This window comes from Notolabrus celidotus, chromosome 4 (assembly GCF_009762535.1).
Source record: "Notolabrus celidotus isolate fNotCel1 chromosome 4, fNotCel1.pri, whole genome shotgun sequence".
In the NCBI taxonomy this organism is placed as follows: Eukaryota; Metazoa; Chordata; class Actinopteri; order Labriformes; family Labridae; genus Notolabrus; species Notolabrus celidotus.
Genome location: NC_048275.1, coordinates 13,944,363 through 13,961,570, shown reverse-complemented (window position 1 = coordinate 13,961,570; position 17,208 = coordinate 13,944,363). Strand labels below are relative to the sequence as shown.

The 17,208-nt window shown below is 39.4% G+C and overlaps 1 protein-coding gene across 1 annotated transcript in view; it reads right to left on the bottom strand.

Moving 5' to 3' along the window:
- Positions 1-2,058: 2,058 nt before the first annotated feature.
- Positions 2,059-17,208, bottom strand: part of pcsk2 (proprotein convertase subtilisin/kexin type 2) — a 38,692-nt gene continuing 23,542 nt past the window's right edge. Inside the window, exons 9-12 of the mRNA XM_034681169.1 lie at positions 13,779-13,994; positions 11,707-11,807; positions 9,230-9,457; positions 2,059-3,171 (exon numbers count right to left, since the gene is read on the bottom strand). Of these exons, the coding sequence (XP_034537060.1) occupies positions 2,682-3,171; positions 9,230-9,457; positions 11,707-11,807; positions 13,779-13,994 (1,035 nt within the window). The 3' untranslated portion in view covers positions 2,059-2,681. The remainder of the gene's footprint in view (positions 3,172-9,229; positions 9,458-11,706; positions 11,808-13,778; positions 13,995-17,208) is intronic.

The following is a 17,208-nucleotide window of genomic DNA, read 5'->3' as shown; positions in this document are numbered from 1 at the left end:
ACCTTGGTCTGTTTGCTTTGAGCCTGACATGATGCACCATTCACATCAGACACGTATGACAAAACAAACATACATACATTTGAAGTGTTACACTCAACAAAAAAAAAATCAGCCGAAAAGTGTTGGCAGAACTTCTGATACTTTGGTGAATTTGGACAAATCATGAACTCAGTTGTCCCCTGTGCCAGTCATATACTACAACAAGAACTTAAAGGGTTTACTGTATATTAAATAATAGAAAATAGACCATGCTACCAACTGTTTTACCAATAGTTTCTGCTTAGCTTTCTTGTCTTTGGGCTAAATAAGTATTATTTTAATTTCTTAAACTTAAACTTACATTCAGTGTTTTTCTTTCTGCCACTAGGGGGCAGCGGAATCAAGCTGTAACATCAGTCCACCACATTTTCCCCTTTTGTTACTATCAACCTCTAGGTCATGAAAAATGAATTCAATGTGAAAGTGCAAAAGGCTGCTGTTCCTCAAGTGACCATCCGTGTCTGCCTGGCTGAAAAAGCCATATAATCCCAATTTGGTCCCATGTTGAAATGCTGAACATTACAGCAGATATATAAGTGTTAAAAATATAGTATTGTGAGTTCTCATGGCTCTTTATAATACATTCAACATTAAAAATATATAAAAAAAAGTCAAAGATGAGTATCTAAAAACAGCACATTTCTACAGTTTTTAAACATAGAGCTTGTTAGATTATTCCATGACTCTGCAGAAATCGTTTATTATATAGCCCTCTGTAGTACCTCAGAATTCAATCTCAGTTTCAGTGTATGAATATGACCTTTGTCTCATTTTGTTAAAATGGTTTTGTTCAGAACAGACATTTACATTTTTTACACTCAATGGTTCATATGGAAAAATGACACACTTAGTGCTGAATGTTTCCAGTCTGGTACAAAAGAAGGGTTTGGGTGTGTAGTTCATTATTCATTTTTACTCACTGTACAGGGGGTGGGCGTTTTGTGTAATGCATCTGTTAAGATAAATGAACATAAATGAGCATAATTAGGGGAACAGCTGAGTTGACCTACAGGTAGGCGCCTTGTAGCTGGTCACTACAACTGAGACTTACCTTGGCTCCACCTCTGCCTGTTTCTAGGTTAACCAAAACTTAGGTTGGCAGCATTTCCAACATGGTGACTGTTATCTTTCAGCTTCCAGCTTCAGGATACCTCTTCAGAGACCAATGAGTGACATCACCCAAAATATGTTTTAATTTTTTACACTCGATGGTTCATATGGAAAAATGACACTTAGTGCTGAATGTAAGTCCAACAATTAAAATAAAGCTTAAAATATCTAGCCCAATGCCCTATTGACTTCAGCAAGCCCCTTTTTTATTTTATTTCCTTGTAAGACTTTTTGCTTTAAAAGCTGCATTCAATCTTTGTAAAGAAAGCTGATGAAATTGAGTGGAAAGACTGAAAACAATAAAATTTGGGGCTTAACTCAAACACAGAAGCTGGAAGATGCTAGAACACCCCTGTTACCTGACAGTGGCGGTTCTGGGGAGGGGCCAACAGGGGCTAGTGCCCCTGTAAAACTGAACCTGGACCCCCCTGTGGCCCCCCCTCCACACCAAACAAATATTATACAGTACAAAAAGCTTCGGTATCACACCGATGTTACAGGCGGAACACATGCATGTGGCTCTTGGTTCCAGTCCCATTATGTGATCAGTCTTTGTTAATAAAAGGCATTTTTTTGAAGATTGGTGATCAATTTAGAAGAGGTCAATGATAGTGAGGATTTATTGATGCTGCCTAAGGAAGCTGTAGCAAAAATGTAGTGATAACCTCAAGTATGCTTGGGAGAAGAGGCTCAGGCTCTACTGTTTGGGGGGCATTTTCCCTTTATTGGACAGGAAGGTACAAAATGACAGAAACATGGAGATAGTTGTTGTACTTGATTTGTATATTACTATGGGACTTGTGCTCCAGTTTACCCTTCATTGCCTTAAGTTTATATGAAATTCTTGACTAATCCGACCAGTGTTTCAGACATTGAAATGAGAGGTAGTATGTCACTCAGTATGCTTGGTGGTGTGTTGTAAATCACTCAAGTGCTTTAATAAACAGCTGAATAGATTTATTATAGTATACGTCAAAGATTATGAAATCTGAACTGAGGATCACAGGCTGCAAAATAAAATACATATTCCTTTTCTTTGTTTATAGAAACAGTGCGTGTCACATAAAAATATAAACAGAAAGAAGTATCACTGCTCTGTTTGCAAGATAATAAACTTTAAGTAGAATGACACAGAAAATCATTTACAGTCACAAACTGTACAACAGTTGGCAGAAGAGAGGTGCAGGGCAGTTAAAGCAAGAGCATGAAAGAGTGGATTATATATTCTGTCTATGTACAATTCTGTAGAGTGTAAAAATCCAGGTGATATAGTTTCATTTCTCTAGAACAGTTATTAAAAGTTACACTTGAATGATGGTTCGATTACAGACACATTCATTGAAGATTGGGGGCTAATTGAAACACTTGAGAACAGAAAGCAGAGAGAGGGGGATAAGAGGTAGACGTAAGGGAGGATAACGATTGAGTGAGAGGAACTGAGGTTATGGATGTGAGATTTAGAGAGAGATAGAGCGAGATTGCAGAGAGGGAGAAAGAGAAAGTGAAAGATTTGACAACATGCAGATGGGTTTTTAGTTGTTTTTACTCAGCAAGCTCTTCAGACTTCTCTCTACAGCCTCATCAAGCTCCTCCTCTAGCTCCTCCTTTTTGGACATCGCTAGTTTGGACTGATAATCGCGCACTATCTGGTCTATGTAAGGGGCACTTTGTGTTCCGTGCAGCATGAGAGTCCACTCCTTCAGGACGCCGCGCTGTGGCTCCTCGCCCTGAAAGCCGACCTCAAGGACCCAGGTCCCGCGGGGGTCCTCTCCCCAGGTGTGGGTGGTCATGAAGGGCCACTTGTCAAAGCCCACCCTGGAGTCGTCGTCGCGGGGCCTTCGGCTCAGCAGGATGGACTTTGTGCCCATGGGTGAGGTCATGTTGATGTTGAGATCGCCACGGCGGCTGGCGTTGACTGTTACCACCGCCTGAACGTGCTCCAGGTAGCGGACAAAGTTGTCCTTCCCCTGGCAGGCTTCAGTGGTGATGGCCAGAACCAGCTTGTTGCCGGACTGGATTTTACTGAAGAAGGAGAAAAAAGGATGAACAAATTAAAACTGTGAGACAGAGAGGTATAAAAAAGTCAAATAGCATTGTTAAAAATGTACAAAGTCAAATAAAAGTGATATAAGACAGAGTATGAACAGCACAATATTGAGCTCGCCTCTAGCCAAGACCCAGAAAGCAGGTGAAGAAGCTATATCTTTCTTCTTGTGTATTTCATCCCCGCCGTCTCTTTGAATATCCAAGTAAATGCAGTACTTGACCTATTTTTCCTTCGGCAAATCACTGCTCCTTTTGAACCTGCTCCTTTATCACACAAAAGCAGTGATGATTGTCATATCTTGGTGCTTTACCATGTAATTTATGTCTAGCAGCAGGGATGAAATACTGTGCTATTTGAGGTCACACGCTGCACATAATGTACTAGCTGCAAACCGGTGATCATACAAAACCTCTCTTTACCACTGCTCTTCTGCCGGGAAAGCTTTACAATACACAGGCTGTGTCTAATGATAGTATTCAACAAAAAGCCAAGTAATAATTTTGTTTTTACGATGTCGATCAAGTTAAAAATATAGTATTGTGAGTTCTCATGGCTCTTTATAATACATTCAACATTAAAAATATATTAAAAAAAAGTCAAAGATGAGTATCTAAAAACAGCACATTTCTACAGTTTTTAAACATAGAGCTTGTTAGATTATTCCATGACTCTGCAGAAATCGTTTATTATATAGCCCTCTGTAGTACCTCAGAATTCAATCTCAGTTTCAGTGTATGAATATGACCTTTGTCTCATTTTGTTAAAATGGTTTTGTTCAGAACAGAGTGTAAAAGCAGCCTGCTCTTGGCAACGTCGCTCCTTTAGTTTAGGAAGACACACTGTTGTTCCCGTCTCTTTGACTGATGCACAGATGAGTGGGAACACAGCAGGGCAGGGGTGGTGGCCAAAGGCTTTAAGGAGGCTTAATAACATTATTAAAGCACAAAACTGCACTGTTAGATGGTGGGAAATGAGGGGGGAATAAAAAGAGGGCAACAGGACAGAGACACAGAAACTGAGCAAGAGAGACATGAGGAGCAGTACTCGGTTTGAGAAATGATTAATGGGGTGGTATGATGAGCACAGAAGAGGTGAGTGCAGCGGTGAGCTTCTTAGTGCTGATGAAGCGAATGACTCTTCCCAGAAAAACAGAACATGTCACAGTGGGGTGTTTCACAGGAACTTACACCCTTAATGCATGGTGTGAAATTTGACATAACCAAATATTTAAGTGCCTTTTCATTAACAACATGACTCTTCAAATGTGGTCTGTTATGTGTGAAAACAAAGTGTGAAAAGATAACTAGCACGAAAAAGACATTTGCTGCTGTGTGTTTTTCCTTTCTTCATTTGTGCCATTAATTTAGGTTATTTATAATTTTTTGTGTATTACAATTTGTCCTTGTGTTTATAATGTGTTTTGATCATTTTAGATTTGACATAGCCTAATACTAAGCATTTTTTTTGTTGTACAAACTTTAACTGTTTAGGGTCTACATTGATTACGTGGTTTAAGATCATCACCCTTGCTAGACAGCACCAAAAAAACTGATCGGTTAAACTATTAATATTTTTAGCTAGCTCAAATGCCCGCCACTAGCCAGGACTGTAGCTCCAGTCAATGGCTAATTCCATAATACTGTAAAGCTCTACGACCTAGATGTAAACAAGATGACAGATGGTTTCCTGTAGCCTTGGCTGGTGGTGCTAGCTCTGCTAGTGTTAGCCACAATCTGCAAACCAATTTGACATTGTTTACCTACAGAATCCTTGATCCCTTGTTCAATAGTGTTGAAAAAATTGTGCTCATGTTTGACTGTTTCCTGAAAGTTTTCTTACCTTAAGACGAGTCCGTTATTCTGAATCTGTATTTTAATTTAAGCAATGAGGGAGTTAGTTGCTCAGGAGCATCCCTAGTGATACAACTTGGAAGCCATTTTACAATGTGGTATTTTCCTGTCTATATTTTTTACCCATTTCATAACTGCCAATATTAATAAGTTCATTATTGTAACTTTGTTATTATTTTACTAAGTGTTGCCTTTGTGAAAGTAACTTACAAAGGAAATTAAATTTGAAAAACGAAAGGTCAAACAGTTTTCTTGCTAACAAATTGGCTTTACTTATTTTAGAGAGACAGCTCTAAAGTATACTGTAAAAAAAAATGTTAAATATATTCCACAAGTTTTTAGGAAAGTGATGTGATTTGATATATTCTAATTACATAAAATGTTTCGAGCCATTTTCTGTTATGATTTAAATAATTATAACCTTTATATCAAAATTTTAAAAACCTGTCTCAAAATATTAGAATATTTCATTTTGTGGACTTTTCTAATTTTAAGTTATCATGAAAAAAAAGATTCTAAATTTAAAAAAACTATTCTAATTTTCTGAGATACACAAGTTTTTCTCATTTCATACGAGCCAGTTAATTGCAATCCATTTTATCCTTCTTTGATCAGACTATATCTGCGAGTTTCTCTTAATCTGTCAGTTCTGATGTATCTATAACCGAATACTGAACTGTTTGATCCACTAACAGCATGGCTCTATCTTACTGAGATATAATATTTTAAAGTCGGAAAAAGTTAGTTTGTTATTGGTCAATTTGAATTAATTTCTTTGTGTATAACTTGATGATTTTGTGCGCAGCAGGTGCACAGTCCCCATCTGATAATGCGTGTCAGTAATTACAGCAGTTGGTCATAGAGCAGGCAGAGGGATCCCTCTGAAGGGCAGCACCAGCGGAGAATAAAACAACCCCACAGCTCACAGGGGCCCATGCATGCCAGCTCCACTGATAATGAGAAGTTCTCCTCCAGCTAAGTAAGCCACAGCCAGCCAGAGCAGCTATCAGATCAGTGCTGAGCCGTGTGTTTGTGGGGCTGTGGCTATGTTGGTGTTTATTGCCTCTCTCTGGTGATACACTATCATCAGAGGTGGGCTTGTTGTAATTATATCTCCACCACAATAGAGGCAGTGAAAGCCCCACTGTGCTGCTGTAGAAACAGTAAACTGATGAAAAAAATGACACAGCCAGTGACACAGCTTTTAACACACGGCTGATAAAGAGCTTGAAAAAAAAAGGGATGTTATTTTATTCTCATGAAAACTACCTTTTCAAGCTGCTATTTATTTGCACATTGAGTTATTGCTCATGCCCTTTACTGCAATAAAAGCTTCATTGATTAAGATGTGACAACCAACTAACAGCCACAGGAGCTACATTTCACTCCTTACTCATTCAATATGGCAGCTTGGTCTTAAAAAAATGATAATCTTAGAGCCACTGCAGATCTGTAGGCCCACTGTTACTTGTATGATGCTCAGCATTGTGACAAATACTCAATTACTGGTTAGACTTTTATAGTAGAGAGATCAATCAGCAAAAACACCGTGATCCAGTAGAATTTTAAAAAGTAAAGCTGATAAACACAACAACAAAACAAACCTACCGTTTCATGTGTTTTGGATCAGTAACAATGATAAACATATTGTTACTGTTGCCAATCACTGAAATGTAGTTTAGCTGTGGTTTGATCTGGGCACAAAAGCCTGATTAGGTTTAAAAAGAGATTGGGATTTGGGTTAAAATAAGTTCTGACCTATGTACACTAGTTTTGTTACTTTGAAAAGTTACGTAACCAACACACAGTATATGAAGGAACAGACGTACAATGTAAAAAACATATATTAAGTAAGTTGAAATTAAAAGAAGTCATTGAAATGAAACCCCAGTCTCCTGTCTGAAAGTCCTATTTGACCATCCATTGCCCAACCACCCCAAAGTGGCTTTTATAATACATCATCAGCATTCAATGCCCCAAAATAAACAATCAGTTAGAGCAAAGCGTCCAGAAATAACACAATATGGTTATCTACGCTGTCATATTTTGAGAAATGGGCCACTCGCAAGGCTGTATTTGTTTTCAAACTATCCAAGCATGAGGAGGCAAGTCCTCTTTGCCATTTGCATGCAGTGCCCTCGGGGATGAATAAAAGAGGTTTGGCTCTAAAGGGATGCTCCTTTTTTATCCGGCCTGCACTCAAGGGACACACACACACACACACACACACACACACACACACACACACAGAGGGGAATCACTTTCACACCATGTTGTCGTGACTGCATCATCTGGCGAGCCCTGATTAGAGAGTGAAATAAGGATCCAGAGGTGTTGATGGTGGCAAAACTAGACAGATGAAACATATTCAGTGTGCTGTTTTTATCTACACCTACACATTGCCATTTCCACAATACATGTGAAAGCTACAGGTTTGCATCGACACAAGGAAACTCCTCCGCCCGGAATCCCTTCCTGGATGTCAGTCAGTGTAACTGACAGTGTTTCCAGGGCACAGCATGCTGGGCCATTTGTGGCACTCTAATTAAAAGGAGTAAGAGGGTTTGCCGAGGGAAACCACCAGGCATCACACACAGCAGCTCAAAGCTCGAAGTTTTGGGTGATTATAGATAGATGGATAGAGGATCGTTTGTAAGGTGTAGAGAGGGGAAGAAGAATATGTTACAGTTACTGAAGTCAATGAAGGAGATGGCTAGAAGAAGATAAAGCAATGCAAGGGAAAAGATATCCTTGAGTGACTCCAGGTAAGCACTGAATGCTTTATCTACTGCTTAACATTTAGCTACAGTAAGTTTAGAATTGTGCAGCTGTAGCCTTTTTTCAGGTGTCATGGCGCACTTCCTTGAGATGAACCATGATTGGATTTCAAACTTCCTTTGATGTTACAAAATCATGTGTTAAGGCTTATGGCTGAATAGCTTAGAACTCTGTGTAAATGCATTTAAATATTGAGTTTTAACTCTTTCACGACTGCAGCAAAACTAAAGAGCCAGCAATGAGTTCAATAATGTCCAGCTAAAGTTAGCGCACTTACATTTTTTATGACATTAGCGGAAATCAGCTGCTAAGCTACTGATCATACCATACCAAAACCAAGCACTGTTTTTGACTAAGCAAAATTGTATTTATAAATCAAACCTCATACATCTGTCATAGGAAGAATGTGTTATTCGAGAATCCGCTTGAGTCTGGCTGCAGAAACACCAGAAACCACATAGACATCAATTCAAAAATGGCTTGACTCTGCGTAGCTAATTTCTCTATTGGCACACACTGAACAGGGGGTGAATTTTTCTAACGCGACCGTTCAGAAGATATTAAGATTACAAGTTCTTGCCCAAATAAGGACATGACTGACTTGACTACCGGACGGGAACACACAGCTGTTGGCTAGGAGGCTCAACCCCGCCTCTTTATGTCACACTATGCCTGGTTGAGACCAAATTTCCAATATGGCTGCTGCCGTCAATTGGCTTCAAAACAGTGCTCAGGAACAGATGGGTGATGTCACGGATACTACGTCCATATTTATACAGTCTATGTTTAACGCACCAAAAAAAATAAATTGTGTTCTACACTGTCCTCCACAGTGAGAGATTGACATCCACTTGAAGAAACAATTTACAAGTTTGTAAAGACTTTTTTGTGCGACTAAAAATAATTGCCTCCGTATTTTTCTGTCATCAAGGATGACAGTTGATGTGATTTTTGATGTCTTTTAGAAATTTTTCTGGGTTCTTACCACATGCTGTCACAGAGAAACTCATTTTACGTGTACAAAGAGAAATACATTAACTGAAAAATAGCAGCTGTCATGATAACAGTCCCTGTTATTCTAACATGCAGGACCATCAGACAGACTGAGGAGCTAATCTGAATACTATAGGGTTATGAAGTGGACACTCCCATTGCAGATGTTTTATTGAATCAAACCTTATTGGAATTACTCAGTAATTAGATAAGAATGTCTCTTGGGCTCAGCAGTGTTTTCCTTTCAACATCTTGGTAGGGACAGAATGAAATGTTACAATGTGCAGTCTACATATAGTGAAAGAACCCTGTACACCACAAAACCACACTCATTATTCATGGAAATACACAGTAAAACATGAATGTGCTGTAGAATAGAAAAGAAAATAAGGATATGATAAATGTGACTCACTGGGTGTCTTGAATGGATCCTGCTACACAGTGGAAACGCTCAGGCACTGTTTTCCAATCCTTAGACATTTTAACCATCCCCCCAGCATCCAGCACACCGTAGCCAAACAGGTGGTTGAACTCAAGGCCCACGCCATTCCTCCTCCACTGATGGACCTCGTCATGGAGTTGGTTCCTCTTGGAGGTCAGGACTGACAGGTGCTGCATGTCCCTCCATGTTAGGTTTGGGCTGGAGAAGACAAGAATTAACATCATATGTTTGAAAGTGGCAGGGGGAGGAGTGATATTGTAAGTTAGAAACATCAGGTTTCAATCTTTCCAGATGACAGGATATCCATTCTGTGGCGCAGCTCATCGAGAGCTTCAGGTTAACACAGAGCCAGAAAGCTAATGGTATGGAAGGAAATGGTCAGTCACCATGTATATAGTTGATTTAAGGTATATACGGTACAGTACTATACAGAAGTTCGTTTAACAAAAAAGTATCCAGCTAACCAGCCATACTATTGTCCACAAATCAACTTCGAGATTTCTGGTACAAAGGATGAGTCATGTCCACTGTTATTAGCAGCCTTATCAAGCTAAACTAAGCTAAGAGTATCCTAGCAAGATTCAAAGTCAATAACATTTTGTAACTGATGTGTAAAAATAATAGGTTTATAATTCACCAAAAGTCAATCCTCAGTTTCAGTTTCCACTTTGATATATATTTTTCATGTTTCAGTATCTTTTTCATGGGTATTTGTATTTTATTTTGAAATCTGTTTTATTTTTGCGGGCTTTCTGTGAGACGGTAAATTCCCTACTGAGGAGAGAGATGTGCATGTGAAGCCCAACAACGAGTTGCTGAACTTAACAGATTGTGTTTTGCACAGAATAAATGTCTCCTGTTGTCGTGGAAATTTCAGTCCTGCTTCCTCATTCCTCATCGCAACACAACGCAGAGTACTATTATTGGCAGCTGGAGAAAGTGTATGTCCTGGCCAGCTAAAATTGCAGAGGGGTTAAGGCAAATTAAATATTTGACAGCATGATATATAACAAGAAAAGTTAGCTAACTATCATTCACTTTAGCAGTGAATGTGTTCCATCACTGCCGTAATCACATCTAACTTAAGGCAGTGATCACAGGACCAAGCTAATGATAGTGCAATTGATGATTGACAGTAAATTATACAACAAGAATACGCAGCTAACCATTTACAAAGAATTGTTAGTTTTGTTTATTGCCTTTTAGGGTTTTATAGTGAATGTGATGAGTTCTCTTACTGTTGTTAGGTGTTAACTTAAGGTAAGTTTGGTGGAAGTTCTTGGATACATTTTCCAAAAAGGCGTCTTTAGTTTTTCAGCACAAATAGTAAAACCTTCATGGTTTTCACCCTGCATGCTTTTGATTACTTAACACTCATGCGTGTCTGTACTTTGAAGCACAAAGACACCAGTGTTTGCTTCTCCCTCTGTTATCTTGGCTGTGTGTTCTGACAGCTTTGTTCAGGCTGACTCATTCACTCCTGCTGTAGCATGATTCAAGTGTGTTTGGGCAGTAAAAAGGCCATGCTCTCATACTAACAGCCTTGTGGGTTATTTGCTGCCGGACAGGGTGAGCATCCGCTCGTCTTAATGGCAACATCATTACCGTGTGTGCAAAGCAAACAGTGTTACTTTACTCAACCCCACTAGCAGGTGTCAGTTAATGGCAGCAGTGCCTTGTAAATCTTTAACCTGAGAAATGAAGCGTTTAGAGGGAGAGTCTCTCCTCTGAGATTTTTGATGCAGTAAGGTTTTTGATTTTCATACTTTTTAATGATGTGTGGGCGGATATGGCAGGTGTTTTCATTTCCTCATTCACAAGCTGTTTTTAATATTACTTAGATTATTCATTTAAAAAATCACAACTTTTACCACCATCATAACATTAGATTAGATTAGATCATTTTTAGGAGGTTATGATAGTCCAATACTGCAGAGAATTTCATCCAGCAACATGCCCTTTCAGTATTTACACAGAGAGTGTGATGATAAATTAAACATAGGCACTAAGCCTATGTAGACAGTATATAAGCTGCATTTTTAAAGTAACTGTTATTATAATCAGTGTCCTTGAATTACATTGAGAGTCTGTACTTTGTCAGAAGCCAAATAAGTGATTTTTTTACTATTCATTTGACTTCTGTGATAAATAAGTAATTGTGTGAAAGGTAAAGAACTAATGTCTGCTTTTAAGGAGATCAGACAGCAAAAGAGATCAAAGAGACAAAGAGGTCAAAGACATCATTGTGATATAAAAGCTCAAGGTTGTACTTGCAGTGAAAAAGCAGCTAATAAAAAAAAAAACATCAATCATGAAAGCAATGAAAGCAAAGTTGAAAGCAGGTTTTTTTTTTGGTCAAATCAGACTCTGGTTTGTTGTTTTGTTTTGTACATAAAGTCTAAATCACAAATATTGCAGGTGTAAAGATGGAGCAGTAAAGCACATACTTAGCCTCAAGAGCCAGAGCAAAGACACCGGCTGCCTCTGGAGCTGCTGCTGATGTTCCAGAGTGACGCAGTGTACAGTTTCCATACAGGTCTGTCGTGGCCTGAAATTACATAATCAAAAGAGGGAGAGGACAAAATGCAGCTTTAATACACGTATATATTTTATTCTACAGTCCAGTAGCGAGTTTCCTAAAATTTTCTATTAGGGGGACGTTCTTTTTTTATTCTAAGAAAGATCTAAAGGTAATGATTATGATACCTAGAGCTATACCTCATACCCCTCTGATACCAGAACATCCAATGAAGGTGGGAAAAACAATGATTGCTGACATTAAAAGTTCACTCATCTTTTAATACTAGGGATGCACCAATCATACTTTTTAGGTCCCGATACCGATATTGATACCTGGGCTTTGGTATCTGCGGATACCAATACCAGCCGATTCGTAGAAACATTAGCGCTGCACATGTTGCAAGTTTCTGGCGGAGTTGTTAGCAACAGAAGCGTGACATGCACCTAAACTGCAGAGCCTCATAGTTATCTTCCATCATGCTCTGCCGGGCACAAATGCACAGACCGGCCGGTGCTGATGACGTAGGACACGCACATGGCTGTTGTAAACACAGAAACACATAGAACTAAGATGAATAGATCTGCCATATGGATCGGCATTATATATCGGCCCCTTGTCACTGATATCCGATCTAGCTTTTTGAGTTCGATGTGGCCGATATCCGATATCAGGATCGGATCGGTGCATCCCTTTTTAATACACCGTTATTCTTTGTGTTCACCACATAATATTTACCTGAAAGTTTATGTTTAGTAGGCTAATAACTGAAAGTATTGGATCAATGCATCGATTGGCTGATACTAGACACAATATTTCAGGCTCTCTCTCAGAAACAGAACGACATCCACATCGACCAGCCTCAAGTTTCTACTTTTAAATACAAAGAATGATGGATGAGTTCAGAGTGCATATTGGCTTAACTCTAACATACACAATTCAGCAGCCACTGTTTATAGGATAAGCAGTTAATTTGGTTCCTAATTAGAAATAATAACAGATTGACTAAAATTAGACGGCGAACCCTAGGGAAGATGTGAGGCTCTGTCAACAGCTTAAGGTGATTTGCATAATCACAAACCAAAACACGGCTGCCTTTACACACTGAGAAACTCCAGTTACACTCGAGCATAGCAAAGGAATTCAGTCTGTTGTCCATATGTGTGAGCTCTGATGTTTGAGTATTTACTTTCTAATGCTGACCAACAAGGTCTCAGATTTGTCCTCAGTGAGATAATATCATGTGTCATGCTTCAGCGGTCTCTCTTTCAAAGATTTGTATGCTCTCTTTGTCTGTTTCTTATCTGATGATTCATTTTCTTCTTTTGTCAGGAATTACCGGCTGCTGACACAATCCTCCAGGTAAATGAGCCTCTTGCAGTAAAATCCTGTTTGTGTTACACTAAGGTCAGTCACTGGATTCACTTCAGTGTCTCATTTTTTCCCTTTGTTACTGATATTTCCACATGTACAGGGAGAAAAAAGCACTTCAAGTAAAGCAACAGACTCAGTGAAGGACATTTTCTAACAATGACAACTAACAAAGGAGTGCCACAAGCCCATAAAAACATTCTCCTCTGTCTCTTTATAACATATCAAACATGCCTGAAGTGCTGTTCAGAGCAACTAAAAGCGAAATGAGGTCCGGTAAGGTGATGAGAGAAGATTGATTCCTCCACCTGAGACTCAATTTTTCCCAAACAGCCTGAAACTACTGCCTAACAGCTTCTCAGGATGTGATCCCTGGTCTCAAACAATCTCCTGAAAGGCAGAGGACACACCGTCTGCTGGGCTCACACATAGAGGCTGATTACAGTTTAATCTGTTGAATAAGAACATATCTTTGAAAGGCATAAAACATTAAAACACAGAGGATTTTTTTAAATTCTGAATACGCTGGTGCCTCCTTAAAATGCCAACATCAGGGACCTTGAAATATAAAAGAAACGAGTGATAAATTTAGCAGCAGGCATATACATATATGTACTTAAAAACACTCACAACCCCAGCCTCTGGATTCCTCTTGCGCCCGTTGCTGAACGTGGATGCCAGGGTGGAGGAGCAGCTCTCGTCATACAGGGCGGTGCGTCCGTCATTGATGGCTGAGTTGATGGAGATTGTCCACATGCTCGAGGCGTAGCCATCGCAGTTGCAGTCGTCATAGCTACCACCGTCTCCTGATGCCCACACGTAGATGCTGCCTTTACCTCCGCGCCCCTGAAACATCATCGTGATGAAAACATGTCACACTTCTTCTTAATACTGTTGAGGCCTTACAGGGGTGAAATGAGAAGTGGGAGTTTGGGAATTCCACCTGACCATAACAAGCAAGTGTGTCGGCGTGTGCAGGTGTTGAAATTTTGATTAGGATCGTACTCCAAGTGATCAAAAAGCAATCTAATTTGTAATACAATGTTGAAAGCAACTACATCATGTTAGAATTCTACGAGGAGACTTTTTACAAATCACCCTGCTGATTTGGATCCATTACTGCAGCAGGGGAAAATTAACTGAGGTTCATGATACTTTCATGATGTGCAGAAATGGTAGAAACATGACATCGGTTTTATTTGTCTTTTCCAACAAACTTAATTCAGACTGAGACACAACCGGCCAATGAGCAATTAGCAATGCAAAATAAAAGTTGAGGGTGACCACAATTCTGTAGTATCTAAGAAAATTGGATGTAATGATGCAGATCCTTTAGCCCAGTGATTCTTAAATGGAGGTGCGCGTACCCCTAGGGGTACGTTGGAGTACTGCAAGGGGTACATGGCAAATGTAAAAAATAATAATAATAATTTACACCACAACAAATTTTAAAAAAATCGGATTAATAACAACTTTATCAACAGCATTTAATTTTTATTTCAATGCAACATCAAATAGGGCACTATTTCCAAATCGAGCATATTCATCCATAAAACATATTATTTGCGAAACCGCTTGGACCAGACGGCATCTGTCTGTTGATGTCAATTGTTCAGCGAGTGAACACGTACATTTGCATGCTAATAAAAGTGTGGCCAGGAGGATAACAATGGACAGGTGGTTGAAATGCTTCTTGTTTGACAGAAATAAATCGGTGTGCTCCTTGGGCCATCGAAGGTACTAGCTGCCTTAATCTTTAATTATTTCTAAAAATATCATACCACTAAACTACAGAATTTGTGTCATCTTTTATTTCAATGTTATTATGACACTGTAAAACCACATGCATACATTAATTCATGTTATTTTCCCATATTATTTCCTGAAATTTTTTCTCAGCCATACAAGGGGGTACTTGGCTGAAATTGTTTTTGAAAAGGGGGTACACATGCCAAAAAAGTTTGAGAAACCCTGCTTTAGCCTGAGCTGCTCTGATTATTACATGTTTATGCTTATTTTTATTTTTATTTGCACAATTAACAATACACAAGGAAAAAGAACAAAGATAAATTATATCCAGTGCAGGAAGAGGCAGAAATCAGAAAGCTTATTTGAAGCCTCAACCCAAATAGCATTCTAATATAAAAAAATAATTGAAAAATACTATATACTACTACATGAAGGGGAAAACGTGACAGTCTTCCATCCAAGATTCAAGGGCACAGCAATGACAGAAGGAGAAATTTAAACTAGAAAACATAACTGGTTGTGGTCATGAAAAACTAAAATGTCATTCAGAGAAATCTTGCAATATGATAAATTAGAAAAAGCAACCAAAAACAGAAACCTGTTATATTTTTACACAACGTACTAGAGCTACTCTGTTCAGGTAAAAAGCCAGAAAAAAAAAATCAATGCTCAAAATATGGCAGCATTTTATGTCTGTTCTCTTTCTTGATTTTCAAAACCTTCTGTAAATTCAAGCACAATAAAATGTCATCTTTGCTTCTGATAGAGTGCCTCCAAACATGAAACAACTGACTGTGCCTGCACGCAGAGAGACTCCTCTTCACCAAATGCTGCACCTGTTTCTACAAAAGGCAGACCGCTTCTCCCCAGAAAGAAAAGATCAAGTGGAGGAGGAGGAGGAGTAGCATGTCCTTCTCTTCATGGTGCTTATTTATGTCGCATTTCGCTTGAATTGCAAAGGCAGGTTTAAGCATTGTTGAGCTCACCTACGAGCTTCAGGCCTCCTCCTTCTGTCTCCGGCACAGTCCAAACAAAGCGCTTTAATTCAGCACAGTGCATCGTGTCGTTTATTTCCATTATGATGGCAAAGTGCAGAAACAACATAAATATGTTGAAGATGCAGATTGGAAACCACTCTGTCTAATTCAGTTGTTAATATGGTATAATGTGCATCTTAATTTAAAACATTTCCCCCCTTTCTGCAAAATGCACACCATATTCAGCCAACACAGCAGCTTATGTAAGTGATCATTAGAATCTAAGAGGCAGATAGCAGAGTGCCTGCTTGATTAGTTGTGTTTACATGATCAGATAGTACAGTCATCTTTGCTCCTTCTCAGCCTCCATGCCAGAGACCGGTCACTTCAGAGCAGCCCACAGCAGCCAGCGCCCGGTGCACGATGATTAATCAAGCGATAAATTGGATATTTTACTGTTAGCATGGCAACTCTGTGTGCATGTGTGCGTGTAACTGTTGGCTGACTTTGCTGAAGTGTCATTGAGCAAGACCAGAATGTCAGCTCCAGCAGCCCTGACACTGCTCTCTGACTTCTCGGGGCTACGCTTAATTAACACTCAAATTTTCTTGCAGAGTCGAAAGCAGTGTTGCACATTAAGGACTTCGCTACTCTGACCGCCAGATGACAGTTCTTGCCTAGAAACTGGCTTCCTTTCAAATCAGCTTCAACACAGAGAAGGGAGTCCTTTCTGTGTGTAACCTTGACTTTTTCAGATTTGTAACAGGCAAGTAAAGTAAAATACATTATAATCTTTTTTTGGCTGCTCCCAGTGGGAAAAAGCTTTACATTGTGTTCCTGTATGACCTTCTAGACTTCTATTGAATACAGCAATGTGCAGCTTTTATGCAGATTTGTAGCTCTTTCCAGCATCATTTTTTAAAACAATGTTTTAGTTGAGCTCAGCATTGATAGTTCTGAGGTATAGACAGACCCACTTAGAAGTCTTTATAATGGAACCGGCACTCCACAAGTTGCAAGACTGGTACCCATAGAATACCGCTCTGTGCATTTATACTAGTATATTATGGCTCGTTTCCACCAAGCGGTCTGGTATGGATCAGTACAGTTTGGTACGGTAACGCCTGATCCTGTTTGCGTTTCCACAGCCAACCGTGCCCTATTTGGTGGGTGGAGTGTAAGTCGGATGCTCATAGCCACGTCAGCTAGGTAATAGTGTGACGTCATGGCAGCAAGACACAGTGTACTCTGCTAATAAATGCAACGTAGAAGAAAAACGCAAGGACAGTCTGCGCCTCCGTGGTCAACCATAGAGAGCTGTTTCTTGATGCCAT